This window comes from Ranitomeya imitator, chromosome 2, assembly GCF_032444005.1.
Source record: "Ranitomeya imitator isolate aRanImi1 chromosome 2, aRanImi1.pri, whole genome shotgun sequence".
Lineage (NCBI taxonomy): Eukaryota > Metazoa > Chordata > Amphibia > Anura > Dendrobatidae > Ranitomeya > Ranitomeya imitator.
The window spans coordinates 407,637,156-407,654,650 of NC_091283.1; the positions used below are offsets into that span (position 1 = coordinate 407,637,156).

The 17,495-nt window shown below is 43.4% G+C and overlaps 1 protein-coding gene and 1 long non-coding RNA gene across 9 annotated transcripts in view; one reads left to right on the forward strand and one right to left on the reverse strand.

Annotated features, from left to right (window-relative positions):
• KCNJ16 (potassium inwardly rectifying channel subfamily J member 16) overlaps positions 1 to 5,098 on the forward strand; it is a 64,086-nt gene extending 58,988 nt beyond the window's left edge. For 6 of the 8 annotated variants that reach the window (XM_069750706.1, XM_069750705.1, XM_069750704.1 and 3 more), the window contains exon 2: positions 2,051 to 5,098. In XM_069750706.1, coding sequence (XP_069606807.1) covers positions 2,106 to 3,521 — 1,416 coding nt within the window. In that variant the 5' untranslated portion in view covers positions 2,051 to 2,105 and the 3' untranslated portion in view covers positions 3,522 to 5,098. The remainder of the gene's footprint in view (positions 1 to 2,050) is intronic. The other 2 variants (XM_069750711.1, XM_069750710.1) reach the window with 1 other exon arrangement.
• Positions 5,099 to 5,187: 89 nt separating this feature from the next.
• Positions 5,188 to 17,281, reverse strand: LOC138664211 (uncharacterized). The gene is made up of 3 exons (XR_011318301.1): positions 16,954 to 17,281; positions 7,419 to 7,508; positions 5,188 to 5,778 (listed from the first exon to the last, which is right to left on the reverse strand). It is a non-coding gene; the product is annotated as an uncharacterized lncRNA (long non-coding RNA).
• Positions 17,282 to 17,495: the final 214 nt, after the last annotated feature.

Consider the following 17,495-nt stretch of genomic DNA (forward strand, 5'->3'; position numbering starts at 1 on the left):
TATATTCTTGTACATGAGGGGCAGTTTTATAGTAGTTATATTCTTGTACATAGGGGCGGTATTATAGTAGTTATATTCTTGTACATGAGGGGAAGTTTTATAGTAGTTATATTCTTGTACATAGGGGCGGTATTATAGTAGTTATATTCTTTTACATAGGAGCAGTATTATAGTAGTTAAATTCTTGTACATAGGGGCGGTATTATAGTAGTTATATTCTTGTACGTGAGGGGCAGTATTATAGTAGTTATATTCCTGTACATAGAAAACAGTATTATAGTATTTATATTCTTGTACATAGGAGTAGTATTATAGTAGTTATATTCTTGTACATAGGGGCAGTATTATAGTAGTTATATTCTTGTACGTAGAAGCAGTATTATAGTAGTTATATTCTTGTACATAGGGGCGATATTATAGTAGTTATATTCTTGTACGTGAGGGGCAGTATTATAGTAGTTATATTACTGTACATAGAAAACAGTATTATAGTAGTTATATTCTTGTACATAGGAGCAGTATTATAGTAGTTATGTTCTTGTACATAGGGGCAGTATTATAGTAGTTATATTCTTGTACGTAGAAGCAGTATTATAATAGTAATTTTCTTGTACATAGAGGGCAGTATTATTGTAGTTATATTCTTGTACATAGGGTGCAGTATTCTATTTCTATCCTAGAAGGCGGTATTATAGTAGTCATGCAATATTTAGAGCTGATTAACTCACTAAATGTCTTTATTCATACAAGAATAATCTGGAGAACAGTCAAGGTTTGATTTATGGCTAGAGGTTTGCTCTATGGATACAGGGTTGAGTATTGTGTCTGGGATTATAAAACAGGTCAACTATAAAGATAAAACAGCTGCTGTTGAAAAAAATTAAAGTTATAAAGTAAAAGAAAAAGTATCCAGCTCTCTTTATGTCTTCTTGGGTTGTGAAAGCGATCTGTTCTGAAGAATAATTTGCTGCTATATTTGGCGCTGTCCCCGGCTGCGCTTTGCAGCTGCACTTTTTGTGTGATTGTGACAATTAGGAGAATGTTCTCGGTATCATCTGCTGTTTTGTTAGTCTTGTTGAGACATGCAAACTTCATCATGCAAGAACCAAACGAACCTTTTTGTAATTATTTCAGGAAAGTGGTGTTCTAGCATTTTTATAAACCGACACAATTGATGTAAAAATATTCACTCTGTAATCCAGAGCAGAGTCAACCAGTAGCTTCTGATTTAAGCGGATTTATTCCCCGATGTTTGTGGTTATTTCTAAAATAACTATTGTTTGAAGCCGTGAACGTGAAAACAATTAAAACCATGAGCATGTTTTCCATTTGAAATCTCATTGCTGTTTCTTTATTTTCCACACTTTGGTTGTGAACGTCTGGTTTTAGTAATATGAACTTCAGAAAAAAAGGACAAAAAAAAAGGGAACATGGTAGAAAGTTCATTTTCTTGGTTTGGTATAGCTTTTATGGTCTAAATGGAAAATCAACCTTTATGGCACGTGTATATTCTATTAGGAAAAAAGCTGGCTTCCCACCCACGAAATAGACTGTCATAGTTTGTGTCCCCAGGGGTCAGGGGTGAGATAAGGAAGCTGTTTTGAAACTCAAATAAGAAATTTTAGAATGGTCCTCTCAAGCTCACCATAATAATTGTCAGATTTAGAGATGGTGGGAATTGATTCGCAAGGCCCAGGTCCAACGGTCATGTCAGGAATCTGTGCCTGCTGGACAGGATCCCTAAGTACCATGTATACCAAGTACCAAGTATCCCTAAGTACCATCTTTCCACCATTCATGGTTCTTCTCATGATTAGCTGACCTGCCGCGATGTTTGATGTGCAATGCGCTGCAAAAAGAGGAGATGCGGATACCGGCAGGTATGAGGAGTCGTTTGTTAGGACTCAAATTTTTTAGTCACAGAATACCGAACTGGCCTCTAGACCGGATCCTGCGAATCAGTCCACACCATTACCACTAACCATGTCTTCAAATAAAAGAAAAAAAATGTATGTATGCAATAATTCTTATAAAAATATTTCTTTTTCAGAAGTTAAATGAAGGCAGAATATAACATTGCGTGAAGGTTCACCTTGAAAGCCAAGATGATTCAAGTTACAGATACATGGAAGCTAGTCAATGTAAAAGAGCACACATGGTACCAACACAGTCTGGTCTACAGGAAATCCTACCAGCATCGTTTTATGCAAAAAGATGGCAGCTGCAACGTCTACTTCAAGAGCATCCTTGGAGAGTGGGAGAGTTACGTGCTTGACATCTTCACCACGTTAGTTGACATGAAGTGGCGTCACATGCTGATCATATTTTCATTATCATATGTCTTATCATGGCTTCTGTTTGGCTTACTCTTCTGGATCATCGCTTTACAGCATGGCGATATCAGCAACATGGATATAACTCCTTGCATTGACAAAGTACGCACATTTGCGGGAGCGTTTTTATTCTCACTTGAGACGCAGACAACCATTGGCTATGGTTATCGCTGTGTCACGGAGCAGTGCTCTTTGGCAATCATACTGGTCACTCTGCAATCAGTATTTAGTTGTATTATTGACACGTTCATAATAGGTGCCGCTATGGCCAAGATGGCTACTGCCCGGAAAAGAGCCCAGACGGTACGTTTCAGTTACTTTGCTCTTGTTGGCTTGAGAGATGGACAGCTCTGCCTTATGTGGCGAATTGGTGACTTCCGTCCAAACCATGTGGTGGAGGGAAATGTGAGGGCCCAATTGCTCCGCTATAATGAAGATCATGAGAAAGGGATCGTAATGGAATACAAAGATCTCAAACTGGTCAATGACCAAATCATATTGGTAACACCAGTCACAGTTGTCCATGTTATTGATGAACATAGTCCTTTATATGCGCTAGATCGGAAAGCTGTGGCTTCAGACAGATTTGAGATCTTGGTGACATTCATATACACAGGGGATTCTACGGGAACGTCCCATCAGTCTCGAACATCCTACTTACCCCGTGAAATCCTTTGGGGCTTCAGATTCAACAATATCTTGTTAGCAAAGAAAAAACATTATAAAGTCGATGGTGAGCAATTCGAGGAAATGACTGAATATTATACCCCGTTCTGCAGTGCAAAGCAGCTGGACATCAATAACATGCCCGCAAGTCCTTCCAGCAGCTCCATGCCCAATGGCTTATCATCCAGACCACGCCTAAGATCAACAGCTAATGTCTTGACCACTGTAAAGTCAACCAGCTCAATGAACAACATCTTGCATGATGCTTCATCTGCCACCTCACTCTCCAATGACTTGCTCAACATTGCATGTCCAAGTTCAATGCCCAATTGTATCTCCAGCATGTCCCAGAGCATAACCACTGTGTCATCACTAGATACTACAGACAGCAACTATGAAAAGCACGTAGACACTGACCCAGCTTTAGAAGACGCAGAAGGCATTTCGTACCAAGCTTCTTCCGGGGCAGTTACCAAGTGTTGCACCTCTCCAGGCATACAAAGCATAGTGTTTTCTATTTAAGTGAAGCTTATTAACTATATCAGTTATTAAGACTTTGCAATGGTCAAAGAAAGTGTTCCATTCGTTGGTTGAGTGTTTATTACCAAAGCATTTGAAGAAATTCAAGATATTTCGGCAATGTGAGAGAACAATAAGCGATGATGGAGGATGATGGAGGTGCTTGCAAAGAGCAGTGACAACTCTTATTATTATGCAATTTATATGCTCACATTCACTTTTATAAATAGATGACCATCACCATTCAACATCTCTGCACAAATATTGTATGTGTGTCTCAGACTGCCTCAGTGTCCCATTGTATTATAAGTCTGTATTATGGCCAAAGGACGTGACTTCCAATGATCTGGACATAGATCACAACAGAACCATGTAGGGACTTAAAGGGATTTTCCAGTTTTGGGAAACCCATATCCCTTTTTTGTTAAAAAAAACAAACAAACTATTCTTTACTCACGCTCTCCGGGGCCATCAACAGTGCTGTTCCTGGTATTTTCTACTGTCTTAGGCCTTGATTTCACATCAACAGCGCTGCAGCCAGTCAGTGAGCTCAGGCCGAGTTGACAGCAGGAGCCGCTGAGCTCAGTTATTGTCTGCAGGGCTGGTAATGTGACGTGTAGCATAAGACAATAACAGACATCAAGAGCAGAGGTGGAGAGTCTGCCCTAAATCTGGGGAGGGTGACTAAAGAAACACTTTTTTTTTAAACAATCTTCAGCCAACATAAACTTTATGTTGATCTAACTTACTGAATGTACAGACCTTTGGTCATATACTGTATATACTGTATCTTTCCCTGTGACGCAGCTCTGCAAGCAAATAAGTTAGTATTAATTCTTCTTTGGTTTCAGTGTTGGAGGAAGGGAAGTGGTTGTGGGCACCAAATTTGGATTCTAATGTGGTTGTCATCCAGTGGTTGGCATTCGTTAAGAAACCTGAGGATGAAAATGTGTAATACCTTCAAAAATTCAAAAATTCATTCTGGCATCTTGCCACATTTGCTTCCATGCCTAAAGGACCATTTAAAAGGGCCGATAATCTGAAGGCTACTCTTCATAAAAACACTTGTTTCTGATAACCCACCCATGCAATCATGGCTTTGCTCCCCCATCGAAATCTTTGTCGGCAGCACATTATCTTTGCCATCGGTAACATGCACGTGGAATAAGGACAGAATGATCATATTAATGATTGTTTTGTCCCTGTACACATTATTTCAGCCCTTGTGAACGAAGTCGATTAGGCACATTTGCTATAAAAATCAGCCCTTGTACATGAACCTTAAATTACAAAGTTGCAGGAAGCTGACATTTTTGGAGGGTTTTTTCAGATGGTCCCATACACTACATCAGGGTGTAAAGGGTTCTTAAAGGACAAATGGTCTAAAAGGACAAATGATCTAAAAGGACGCGGTGTTAAAAAAAATGACATTTTGTGTCTCTCCATCATTATATGGAAATGTGACAGAGGAGCCAATACTTCTAAGATCAGTGACTATACCCATCATTTTCAGACCGTGACCTTGTTTTATAAAATTTATTTTCACTGCTGTGCACATCAATAAAGATTATGGCACCTCATGTTTTCCTTTGTAGAGAATTATTTCATGGCTTATAGGGTTATTTTTCGTAGATCACCTACAAATCTTTGTAGAGGATGAAGATGGCACACCTAAGGATGAAGCAATACCAGCAAGCAAAAAAGAAAAGGGCACACAGCAACAAGTGACAGCAAAAAGTACAGCCAAGAAGCAACGAAGAGTGGTGGTGGTGGGAGACTCACTACTGAGAGGCACAGAAGCAGCCATCTGCAGACCGGACATAACTGCAAGAGAAGTATGCTGCCTTCCAGGTGCGATGATCAAGGATGTGACCGATAGGATACCAAAGCTCTTCAGCTCCAAGGACGTCCACCCATTTCTTCTGATACATGTTGGCACCAATGACACGGCAAGGAAGGACCTACCGACAATCTGCAAAGACTTTGAAGAGTTGGGGAAGAAAGTAAAGGAACTGGATGCACAGGTAGTTTTTTCTTCTATCCTTCCAGTAGACGGGCATGGCACCAGGAGATGGAACAGGATCCTTGATGCAAACAACTGGCTAAGACGATGGTGCAGACAACAAGGATTCGGATTCCTGGACCACGGTGTGAATTACTTGTACGATGGACTCCTCGCCAGAGACGGACTACACCTCAACAAACCTGGGAAACACACATTCGCCAGAAGACTTGCTACACTCATCAGGAGGGCGTTAAACTAGAAGAAGAGGGGACGGGAAGAAAAACATTAGACTTGAACAAAGAAGACCCAGGAAAACATACTCAGAAGGGAGGTAAGAACATTTCTAAAACAATCCACAGCGAGGAGATTAGAACAAAACAAAATCCTCTAAACTGCATGCTCGCAAACGCCAGAAGCCTGACAAACAAGATGGAAGAACTAGAAGCAGAAATATCTACAGGTAACTTTGACATAGTGGGAATAACCGAGACATGGTTAGATTAAAGCTATGACTGGGCAGTTAACTTACAAGGTTACAGTCTGTTTAGAAAGGATCGTAAAAATCGGAGAGGAGGAGGGGTTTGTCTCTATGTAAAGTCTTGTCTAAAGTCCACTTTAAGGGAGGATATTAGCGAAGGGAATGAGGATGTCGAGTCCATATGGGTCGAAATTCATGGAGGGAAAAATGGTAACATAATTCTCATTGGGGTCTGTTACAAACCCCCAAATATAACAGAAACCATGGAAAGTCTACTTCTAAAGCAGATAGATGAAGCTGCAACCCATAATGAGGTCCTGGTTATGGGGGACTTTAACTACCCGGATATTAACTGGGAAACAGAAACCTGTGAAACCCATAAAGGCAACAGGTTTCTGCTAATAACCAAGAAAAATTATCTTTCACAATTGGTGCAGAATCCAACCAGAGGAGCAGCACTTTTAGACCTAATACTATCTAATAGACCTATGTAAAGCAGTTAATACAAGAGAAGATAGTATTCTGCTACAGATGGATCTGGATAAGTTGGAAACTTGGGCTGAAAGGTGGCAGATGAGGTTTAACAATGATAAATGTAAGGTTATACACATGGGAAGAAGGAATCAATATCACCATTACACACTGAATGGGAAACCACTGGGTAAATCTGACAGGGAGAAAGACTTGGGGATCCTAGTTAATGATAAACTTACCTGGAGCAACCAGTGCCAGGCAGCAGCTGCCAAGGCAAACAGGATCATGGGGTGCATTAAAAGAGGTCTGGATACACATGATGAGAGCATTATACTGCCTCTGTACAAATCCCTAGTTAGACCGCACATGGAGTACTGTGTCCAGTTTTGGGCACCGGTGCTCAGGAAGGATATAATGGAACTAGAGAGAGTACAAAGGAGGGCAACAAAATTAATAAAGGGGATGGGAGAACTACAATACCCAGATAGATTAGCGAAATTAGGATTATTTAGTCTAGAAAAAAGATGACTGAGGGGCGATCTAATAACCATGTATAAGTATATAAGGGGACAATACAAATATCTCGCTGAGGATCTGTTTATACCAAGGAAGGTGACGGGCACAAGGGGGCATTCTTTGCGTCTGGAGGAGAGAAGGTTTTTCCACCAACATAGAAGAGGATTCTTTACTGTTAGGGCAGTGAGAATCTGGAATTGCTTGCCTGAGGAGGTGGTGATGGCGAACTCAGTCGAGGGGTTCAAGAGAGGCCTGGATGTCTTCCTGGAGCAGAACAATATTGTATCATACAATTATTAGGTTCTGTAGAAGGACGTAGATCTGGGGATTTATTATGATGGAATATAGGCTGAACTGGATGGACAAATGTCTTTTTTCGGCCTTACTAACTATGTTACTATGTTACTATGTTACAAGAGCAAATTACCTTGATGCTGCCGGTGGTACTGCACAAGAAGTTTTAGGCAGCTTTCACACTGCGTTATGCTTCCCATTCATGACTCTGTCAAGGGGTGACCTAAAAAAAAATTGAGATCTTCACCCAATGGAGCCAGTGAATTCAGTTAGGCAAATGGAGCGCCCCCGGGGCCGTGGGGTACTCGGATCCGGGCCCTTTGGTTCTCAGTGGGATGTCACGGTGGCTGACCCGGTCCGTGGCCCTCGGGAGGTCCGTTGAATGTGTGGGGGAGAGGTCTTTAAAGGGGTAATGTTCGTGACGCCACCTGTGATATTCGGTCAGGGCGACCGACGCTGCTTAGGGGTCTGCTGGGGTGATGTTATGGCAGCTAGATGGTATACCTTCCCACAGGTGAAGTATGTCCCCAGGGCTTCCCAGAGTGTAGATGGTGGATGGTGGATGATGTAAGGCGCAATGAATAACGAGGACACAAGGTTGCAGTCTCTTTACCTTTACTGAAGGCTTCAGCATCCACAGCCCAGGGTAGGGACCACTGGGTAGGCAGAGTCCGGCCGGTCTGAAGGCAAATCCAGAGTCCCCTTATCCAGGTGGAAATAGCCTTCCTCTAGCACCTGGGCGTTGTAGTACCTCCCTGCTGAGCAACTCGGTAGGGTCCTCACAACTATTGTAGATGTTAAGTCTCTTCTCTCTGTCCCCCTGACGGATAGGACAAACCCGTATGACGGGTGGCCTGAGGCTTTTTATAGGGACTCTAGTGACGCCCTGGCCCCCTCAAGTTGCCACCCTGCCTCCTGGGTAAATGGTCGGGCAGCTAACGTGGAATTAGCTGTCCTGCCAGTCTCTGAAGTAACGGCATAGAGCTCTTTACTCCCTCGGTGTTCTGGCTACAGGTCCTGCACTTCAGAAAGAGGAAGCTTGCTTCTAGCTGGTCTCCCTCTGGTGTTTCACTCCTGTTGCTATGACTTAGTTGCTCACTCACTGCAACACAATTCCTTTCGTGTCCTTTCTTAGGATGCTGCTGCACATGGGGCAGGCGCAGCTCCATGTACCTTCCTTCCGTAGGCCGCAGTCTGGAGCTGGCTGGAACCCAACCCAGCCAGCCTCTGCCAAACTCGGTCAGGACCCACTGACTATCTCCTTCTCCCTCCAGTCAGTTTTTCTCTGCGTGAAGCCCAGACAGCTTCTGCCTAACTTCCTAACCAACCCACCAGTTTTACCTAAGTGTCAGGAGTGCCCTAATAGATAGAAGCATGGCTCCCCCTGGTGGACTGGAGTGTGAAGTGTGTGTGTGTGTAGTGGTTGTGATATCTGGACAGAAGATCTCCTTCATTGCCTTCAGATGTAACATCACTCCCCCTGGTGGAAGAATAACATTACTGCAGCGAACCAGGACTCTGGGGCGCTGCACAAACAGAGTGCAAATCATACAACTAAAGGAGTCTACTATGCTCAGAGGCGTAGCTAGGGTTTTGGTTCAGAGGGCGAAGCTTCTGAGTGGGCCCCTAACCAGGTAACCTTGTTTACAACTGGGTGATGCATCCTAATAGTGGAGGAGAACCTCAGCAGATGACCGCGCTGTTGCTGAAAACAATCTCTATACAAAGACCAACATGGATATTACCACCATATGGTCAGTGGTTGATACCAGTCCTACAGAACATATAACAGATCACAGCACAGCTACAGATGGTGACTTACCGCTGACGTTCTTTCTGATGGAATCGTTCCCCTTTGATAGTTACAGTAACCTGAGTTCCCCTATAACAATAAGTGCCCACTTAACATTGAATAATGTCCCTAGTCTCCCCCTGTACAGCTCCCCTATACACAGCATGATGCTCTCTTATACATAAAATGCTGCCTGTAATGTACCCTCACCCAGTATACTTTCCCCTTAGTAGCCCCCAAACTGCTTGATGGCTTCAACACTGTGTGATGGCACCTTCACTGTAATCTCCACACTGTATGATGGCCCCCTAGATAGCCTCCATATAGTACAATGTGCCAGATAGTCCTCAATATAGTATAATACATTCCCCATAGGCTTATATAGTATAATGCACTCCCCATATGCCTGTATTGTATAATGCATTCCCCATAGGCCTGTGTAGTATAATGCATTCCCCATAGGCTTGTGTAGTATAATGCATTCCCCATAGGCCTGTAGTTAGGGCTGGCGGAACGCACCGAGTAAATAGTGAGATGTTATTTGGTGCGTTCGCAGCCCGGGGTCCACCGTGCAGGAGAGAACCTGCTCCTGGCAAATGGCGGCCCTATATGGCAGTAGAAGCGAACTCTGTTACTTCACAGAGTCGCCTAAAGAAAGCACTGTGTCCTGTTTAACTAACAGGAGTACACAGCAACTGCCGAGCAGATAGCAGTTTGTGGTTACGCAGTCATACAATCTCATCACCGGAGGAGCCGGTATTCTAGTGGCTTTTTTCAGCTGGGGCCCTGAATCCATACACACAATCTCCTCACCGGAGGTGCCGGTATTCTAGGGGCTTATTTCAGCCGGGTCCCTGAACACATATACACGTAACCACACTGGCGCAAAGCACATAACTTAGATTTGATACTAGCGCATGGCCGTGTGGTCAAGTGAACCTTTTATAGCTGCAGCAAGTACAGGACCTTCCCAGAAGGACCAATGGGAGACTGCCACAGAAGTTGAGCACCTTCAGGACCTTCCTGGAGGACCAATGGGATTTGCTGCAGTGTCTAATGTGACCCTTGATCTCAAACTAGAGATCTTACCCTGGGCATGCTCAGAAGGGTAAAATTAGGACTTAGTCTCAAAAACTTCTGCTCGCCGCTGCCCATTACTGGCCACAATGGCAGAGGCTGGAAAGGCAGCAGCAACCCTTTGCAGAGTCATACTGAGCGAGACACTGGGACCGACGTCTCCTCTGAGCAGGTTCCACTGTGGCAGGAGAAGAATGGGAGACCGCAGCGGAGATGGCCCGAGATTCTCCCTGTGCAGAGGCGGGAACTCAACTCCCAACACCTGTATAGTATAATGCACCCCCATAAGCCTGTATAGTATAATGCACTCCCCATAGACCTGTATGGTATAATGCATTCCCCATAGGCCTGTATAGTATAATGCACTCTCTATAGGCCTGTATAGTATAATGCACTCTCTATAGGCCTGTATAGTATAATGCACTCCCCATAGGCTTGTAGAGTATAATGCACTCCCTATAGGCTTGTATAGTATAATGCACTCCCCATAGGCTTGTACAGTGTAATGCACCCCCATAATCAGCCAGTACAGTATAATGCACCCCCATAGGCAGCTAGTACAGCATAGTGCACCCCCATTAGGCAACCTGCATAGTATAATGCACCCCCATAGGCAGCCAGTATAGTATAATGCACCCCCATTAGGCAGCCTGTATAGTATAATGCACCCCCATTAGGCAGCCAGTATAGTATAATGCACCCCCATTAGGCAGCCAGTTTAGTATAATGCCCCCCTATAGGCAGCCAGTATAGTATAATGCACCCCATTAGGCAGCCTGTATAGTATAATACACCCCCATTAGGCAGCCTGTAAAGTATAATGCACCCCCATTAGGCAACCTGCATAGTATAATGAACCCCCATAGGCAGCCAGTATAGTATAATGCACCCCCATTAGGCAGCCTGTATAGTATAATACACCCCCATTAGGCAGCCTGTATAGTATAATGCACCCCCATTAGGCAGCCAGTATAGTATAATGCACCCCCATTAGGCAGCCAGTATAGTATAATGCACCCCATAAGGCAGCCAGTACAGTATAATGCACATGATTTAAAAAAAAAATCCAATACTCACATTTCTTCCTCCTTGCTCCCACGGTGCTCTGAGCGCCCGCTCATCTCCACAAAGCGGGCGCCGAGCTGTGACGTCATTGCAACCCCTTTCAGTGTCGGCGTCGGTGACATCCGACGCTCACAGGGGGATGATGGGAGAGGGAGCATAGCGCTCCCTCTCTCATCAATGCGGTCAGCTGTATCAGCATGTAGCCAATACAGCTGACCCTTAGATGACAAGCGGGGGACCCACTGCTGGCACCGAGCCCCCCACCGCCTCCTCAGGGGTCCCATTGCTGCTGGGTGCAGAGCAGGGAGTCTCCCTGATCTGCCACAGAGTGTAGCTGTATTGACGCGCTGTGCATGCCAAAACAGTTACATAGCTTAGCTCCGGGTGGGCCCCACCAGAGCGCGGGGACACCGCCCCCTCTGCCCCTCCAATAGCTATGCTACTGAGTCTATGCTATTGTGTTTAATTATTGACTTAATTAATGAGCACTTTCAAGAAAAAAGGCAAAACGGAGTCCAAAGTTGCCTGTTCTGAACTCCGTTTCCCACCATTTGCTTTGTCAGGAGTTTCAGACAGAAGTCAACAGACACGTAAGGCCGGCCTCAGACTCAGCGTATAAAAATATGGTCCGTATTTTACCGCCGTAATACGCCACAAAATTAAAAAAATGGTTGTCCGTAAGTACTCCGTAGGCAGGGTGTGTCAGCGTATTTTGAGCATGGCATCCTCCGTATGTAATCCGTATGGCATCCGTACTGCGAGATTTTCTCGCAGGCTTGCAAAACCAACATACCGACATACAATGGATCCATGTGCTCAAAAAATTGTAAAAACATATATACTGTCTATATATATATGTCAGTGAGACACATATGTATATATATTAATATATCATACAGCGCTAGATAGCTTAAAAGCCGGTAATTCAATTGCCGGCTTTTCCTCTCTCCTTCTCAAACCCGACATGATATGAGACATGGTTTACATACAGTAAACCATCTCATATCCCTTTTTTTTTGGATATTCCACACTACTAATGTTAGTAGTGTGTATGTGCAAAATTTGGGCTATTAAATTAAAGGGTTAAATCGCGGAAAAAATTGGCGTGGGCTCCCGCGCAATTTTCTTTGCCAGAATGGTAAAGCCAGTGACTGAGGGCAGATATTAATAGCCTGGAGAGGGTCCATGGTTATTGGCCCCCCTGGCTAAAAACATCTGCCCCAGCCACCCCAGAAAAGGCACATCTGGAAGATGAACTCGAGCGTGGGAAAATATTCTGAAAAGTTCCCAGGCTCGAGGACATCCAGCAGAGGGCGCATCACCGCAACTGAAGGTAACTACAGGTCATTCACCTACATTCCATTCATTCCCCGGGGTTTTACAGGCAGGAGCACAGCTGCATTAGCAGAGCTTCTGCTTGTAAAATTAGTTAACCCCTTCAGATGGATTTACAGCGTGGGACGAGACTGATCATCGGAAGGTATGGGATATTGTTGTTTTTTTATTTTACCTTTTTTACAGAACGAGGGTCTTCAGGTGGATTACCAGTATAATAAAATATTACAAAAACCTGTGTATTTATTTCATTAAAATACTTTGTAATAATGTGTGTGTGTTTTAACCATTTCATACTATTGGATTAATAATGGATAGGTGTCATAATTGACGCCTCTCCATTATTAATCTGTCTTAATGTCACCTTACAATAGCAAAGTGACATTAACCCTTCATTGCCCCATATCCCACCGCTACAGGGGAATGGGAAGAGAGTGGCCAAGTGCCAGAATAGGCGCATCTTCCAGATGTGCCTTTTCTGGGGTGGCTGGGGGCAGATGTTTTTAGCCGGGGGGGGGCAATAACCATGGATCCTCTCCAGGCTATTAATATCTGCCCTCAGTCACTGGCTTTACCATTCTGGCGGAGAAAATTGCACGGGAGCCCATGCCAATTTTTTCCGCGATTTAACCCTTTAAATTAATAGCTAGAGCGCCCAAATTTTGCACATACACACTACTAACATTAGTTTACTGTATGTAAACCATGTCTCATATCATGTCGGGTTTGAGAAGGAGAGAGGAAAAGCCGGCAATTGAATTACCGGCTTTTAAGCTATCTAGCGCAGTATGAAATATTAATATATATACATATATGTGTCTCACTGACACATATAAATATATATATATATATATATATATGGTACAGACCAAAAGTTTGGACACACCTTCTCATTAAAGATTTTTCTGTATTTTCATGACTATGAAAATTGTACATTCACACTGAAGGCATCAAAACTATGAATTAACACATGTGGAATTATATACTTAAAAAAGAGTGTGAAACAACTGAAATTATGTCTTATATTCTAGGTTCTTCAAAGTAGCCACCTTTTGCTTTGATGACTACTTTGCACACTCTTTGCATTCTCTTGATGAGCTTCAAGAGGTAGTCACCGGGAATGGTTTTCACTTCACAGGTGTGCCCTGTCAGGTTTAATAAGTGGGATTTCTTGCCTTATAAATGGTGTTGGGACTATCAGTTGTGTTGTGCAAAGTCTGGTGGATACACAGCTGATAGTCCTACTGAATAGACTGTTAGAATTTGTGTTATGGCAAGAAAAAAGCAGCCAAGTAAATAAAATCGAGTGGCCATCATTACTTTAAAAAATGAAGGTCAGTCAGTCTGAAAAATTGGGAAAACTTTGAAAGTGTCCTCAAGTGCAGTGGCAAAAACCATCAAGCCCTACAAAGAAACTGGCTCACATGAGGACTGCCCCAGGAAAGGTCGACCAAGAGTCACCTCTGCTTCTGAGGATAAGTTTATCCGAGTCACCAGCCTCAGAAATCTCAGGTTAACAGCAGCTCAGATTAGAGACCAGTTCAATGCCACACAGAGTTCAAGCAGCAGACACATCTCTACAACAACTGTTAAGAGGAGACTTTGTGCAGCAGGCCTTCATGGTAAAATAGCTGCTAGGAAACCACTGCTAAAGACAGGCAACAAGCAGAAGAGACTTGTTTGGGCTAAAAAATACAAGGAATGGACATGAGACCAGTGGAAATCTGTGCTTTGTTCTGATGAGTCCAAATTTGAGATCTTTGGTTCCAACCACCGTGTCTTTGTGCGACGCAGAAAAGGTGAACGGATGGACTCTACATGCCTGGTTCCCACCGTGAAGCATGGAGGAGGAGGTGTGATGGTGTGTGGGTGCTTTGCTGGTGACACAGTTGGGGATTTATTCAAAATTGAAGCCATACTGAGCCAGCATGGCTACCACAGCATCTTGCAGTGGCATGCTATTCCATCCGGTTTGCGTTTAGTTGGACCAACATTTATTTTTCAACAGGACAATGACCCCAAACACACCTCCAGGCTGTGTACGGGCTATTTGACCAACAAGGAGAGTGATGGGGTGCTACGCCAGATGACCTGGCCTCCACAGTCACCAGACCTGAACCCAATTGAGATGGTTTGGGGTGAGCTGGACCACAGAGTGAAGGCAAAAGTGCCAACAAGTGCTAAGCATTTCTGGGAACTCCTTCAAGATTGTTGGAAGACCATTCCCGGTGACTACCTCTTGAAGCTCATCAAGAGAATGCAAAGAGTGTGCAAAGCAGTCATCAAAGCAAAAGGTGGCTACTTTCACGAACCTAGAATATAAGACATAATTTCAGTTGTTTCACACTTTTTTGTTAAGTATATAATTCCACATGTGTTAATTCATAGTTTTGATGCCTTCAGTGAGAATGAACAATTTTCATAGTCATGAAAATATAGAAAAATCTTTAAATGAGAAGGTGTGTCCAAACTTTTGGTCTGTACTGTGTATATATATATATATATATATATATATATATATATATATCCCCTATACTATGTGTAGACATTTATTTTAGCTATTCTATTCTAACCTGTCAGTGTGATTTTACTGTACACCGCACTGAATTGCCGGCTTTTCTATAGAACACCGCTGCGTATTTCTCGCAAGTCACACTGTTGGTCCATGTGTAATCCGTATTTTTCTGGCCCCCATAGACTTTCATTGGCGTATTTTTTGCGTAATACGGTGACAAACGCAGCATGCTGCATTTTTGTACGGCCGTAGAAGACCGTATAATGCGGATCAGTGAAATACGGCTGATAGGAGCTGGGCCATAGAGAATCATTGTACCGTATGCAATCCGTATTTTCAGCACGTCTCTTACGTCTGTAAGGTTCACCTAAAGGTTCACATATCTCCTATTCAAGCCCTGTTCGTGGAGAAAACTGGTAGCACTAGGACCAATGATACCCAATGAGGCAGTTCAGATGACCATCTTTTAACACGGACAGAAATTAAAACCTAGCGTGTACTAGTTTCTTCCATATTTCAGATAGGCTTGCCCCTTTAAGTCTACATTCACACATACGTGATATTTCAAAGACGGACAATCGCAGAGCCTTGTCCCTATTTGATCCGAATGTCAGATCAAAATCGTCAATGGGTCTGTGACAAATTGGACTGCACTTGCATGACTTGTGAGTGAGGTCAGATTTTCACAGACTGTAACATAGGAGAAGGTGAAGAAACTTTTTTACTTTTTTATTCTAATTATGACACTTGGACCAAACCATGATTAAACACTTAACAAAGTAATCGGTCTGTTTTTCTCATACGTGCGAAAAACAGATGTCTGAATGAGGCCTTATCTTGACTGTTTTTCACTTTCATCATCATCAGTCACCATCCCGATGATCAGCCACAATTCAGCTTGTGTAAGGAGCATTCTCTGTCCACCACCCTGCAAATAGTGGTGCATCGCGAGTGCTACTAACGCAAGGTGTTATCTGCAGCATTTCTGCAGCTAAATTCTCAGTGAAATTCAAGGACTTTACTGCTATTTATTATTTTGCAGATTTTCCTGCAGGGAAAGGTCTGTGGCGGATAAGTCCATATCGAGGTATCCTTAAGGTGGTTTCACATTGCGTTTTGTCACAAGCCAGGTGGTCCCGATGGAGCTTACGTCCAAAATCTCTACTATGTCTGAGTGTCGCCTCCTGTAGGCGTATACTCCCTAAAAAGTGCACGCCGTTCGGTCTGCGGTCACCATTGTAGTCTATTGGCCCCATCGGTACATGCGTCTGGACCTCATTTTTTGGTGGGGGATTTTGGATGTATGCTCTGACGGCACACATAAGGCAAACCCTTAAGCTATGTGCACACGGAGACTTTTTGCTGAGTTGTCAGAGCTGATACTAAGTGGAAACGCAACATTGGTGGTGACATTTGAGTAGGATTTGGAAAGATTCCACTCAATTTTTGCGCCAAAACCTCCTCAAAAAACTCCACGTGCACAAAGCCCAAGAAGGCATTCCAGTTTTATAAATGTATAAATGCATAAATGTATCAAGTTTCTCTTTATGACACCCCTATCCCAAATTATGAAACAACATTTTTACAATCAGTGATTTTTTCACATGGTAGAAAAGAAAAATTAAAAAAAATTCCAAAACTTTTCCTGCCCATTACGATGTTAAAAACGGAGAGCACACATAATTTTATATAGGTTTGTACGGGTAATTTTGATCTATGACTCGAAGTAAAAATGCACATCTCTTTGATTTTTTTGCTGACACAGTTTGCAAGAAGATACTGAAATGTGAGCAGCCGTATGGACTGTAACATATACCTGTTCTGTTTGTGAAAAGCACGAATAAAACACGTACGTGAAAAACAGACATTGCAATGAGACCTTACCCTCGTAGGTTAATGGGCAGTCCTCAGCTGTGGGCACTAGAAGAAGTGTGATGGACATGTCTATACAGCTCCGCTGCCCAGGTGTAAGGCATTAGGTTAGTAGCCGTTGGGTATAGTTTAGTCTATTAGACATCGCCTCTCCAGGAGAGCGGGGTCATACAAGGTAAGGCCTGTGTCTACTAGAAAATCTTGAGAGATTCCATCTGGTCTACGTAAAGAGGTTTTGCTGGAAATACCGAAAAGCGTCCCGAATCTATTTAGAAGAGACTTCCCTGATACCAGTGAGGTTCTGTAATAGGAGCCACTGAGGTAACAAGTCCATTCATGACATTTCTTCCTCCTAAATCTTCCCCATCACCTGTGAGTGGAAGGAATCGCAGCAACTCAGCCACGAAGTGGAGCCTGTGTAACGTTACATAGTCACTAAGTGCTGAGGAGCAGGGGACAGAAAAGTCACTAATACTCTGCTCAGGGGTGTAATGATTGTGGGCGCACAGGGTTCGAGAGGAGAACTCGCAGACGCCACCATCAATTTCACCTGG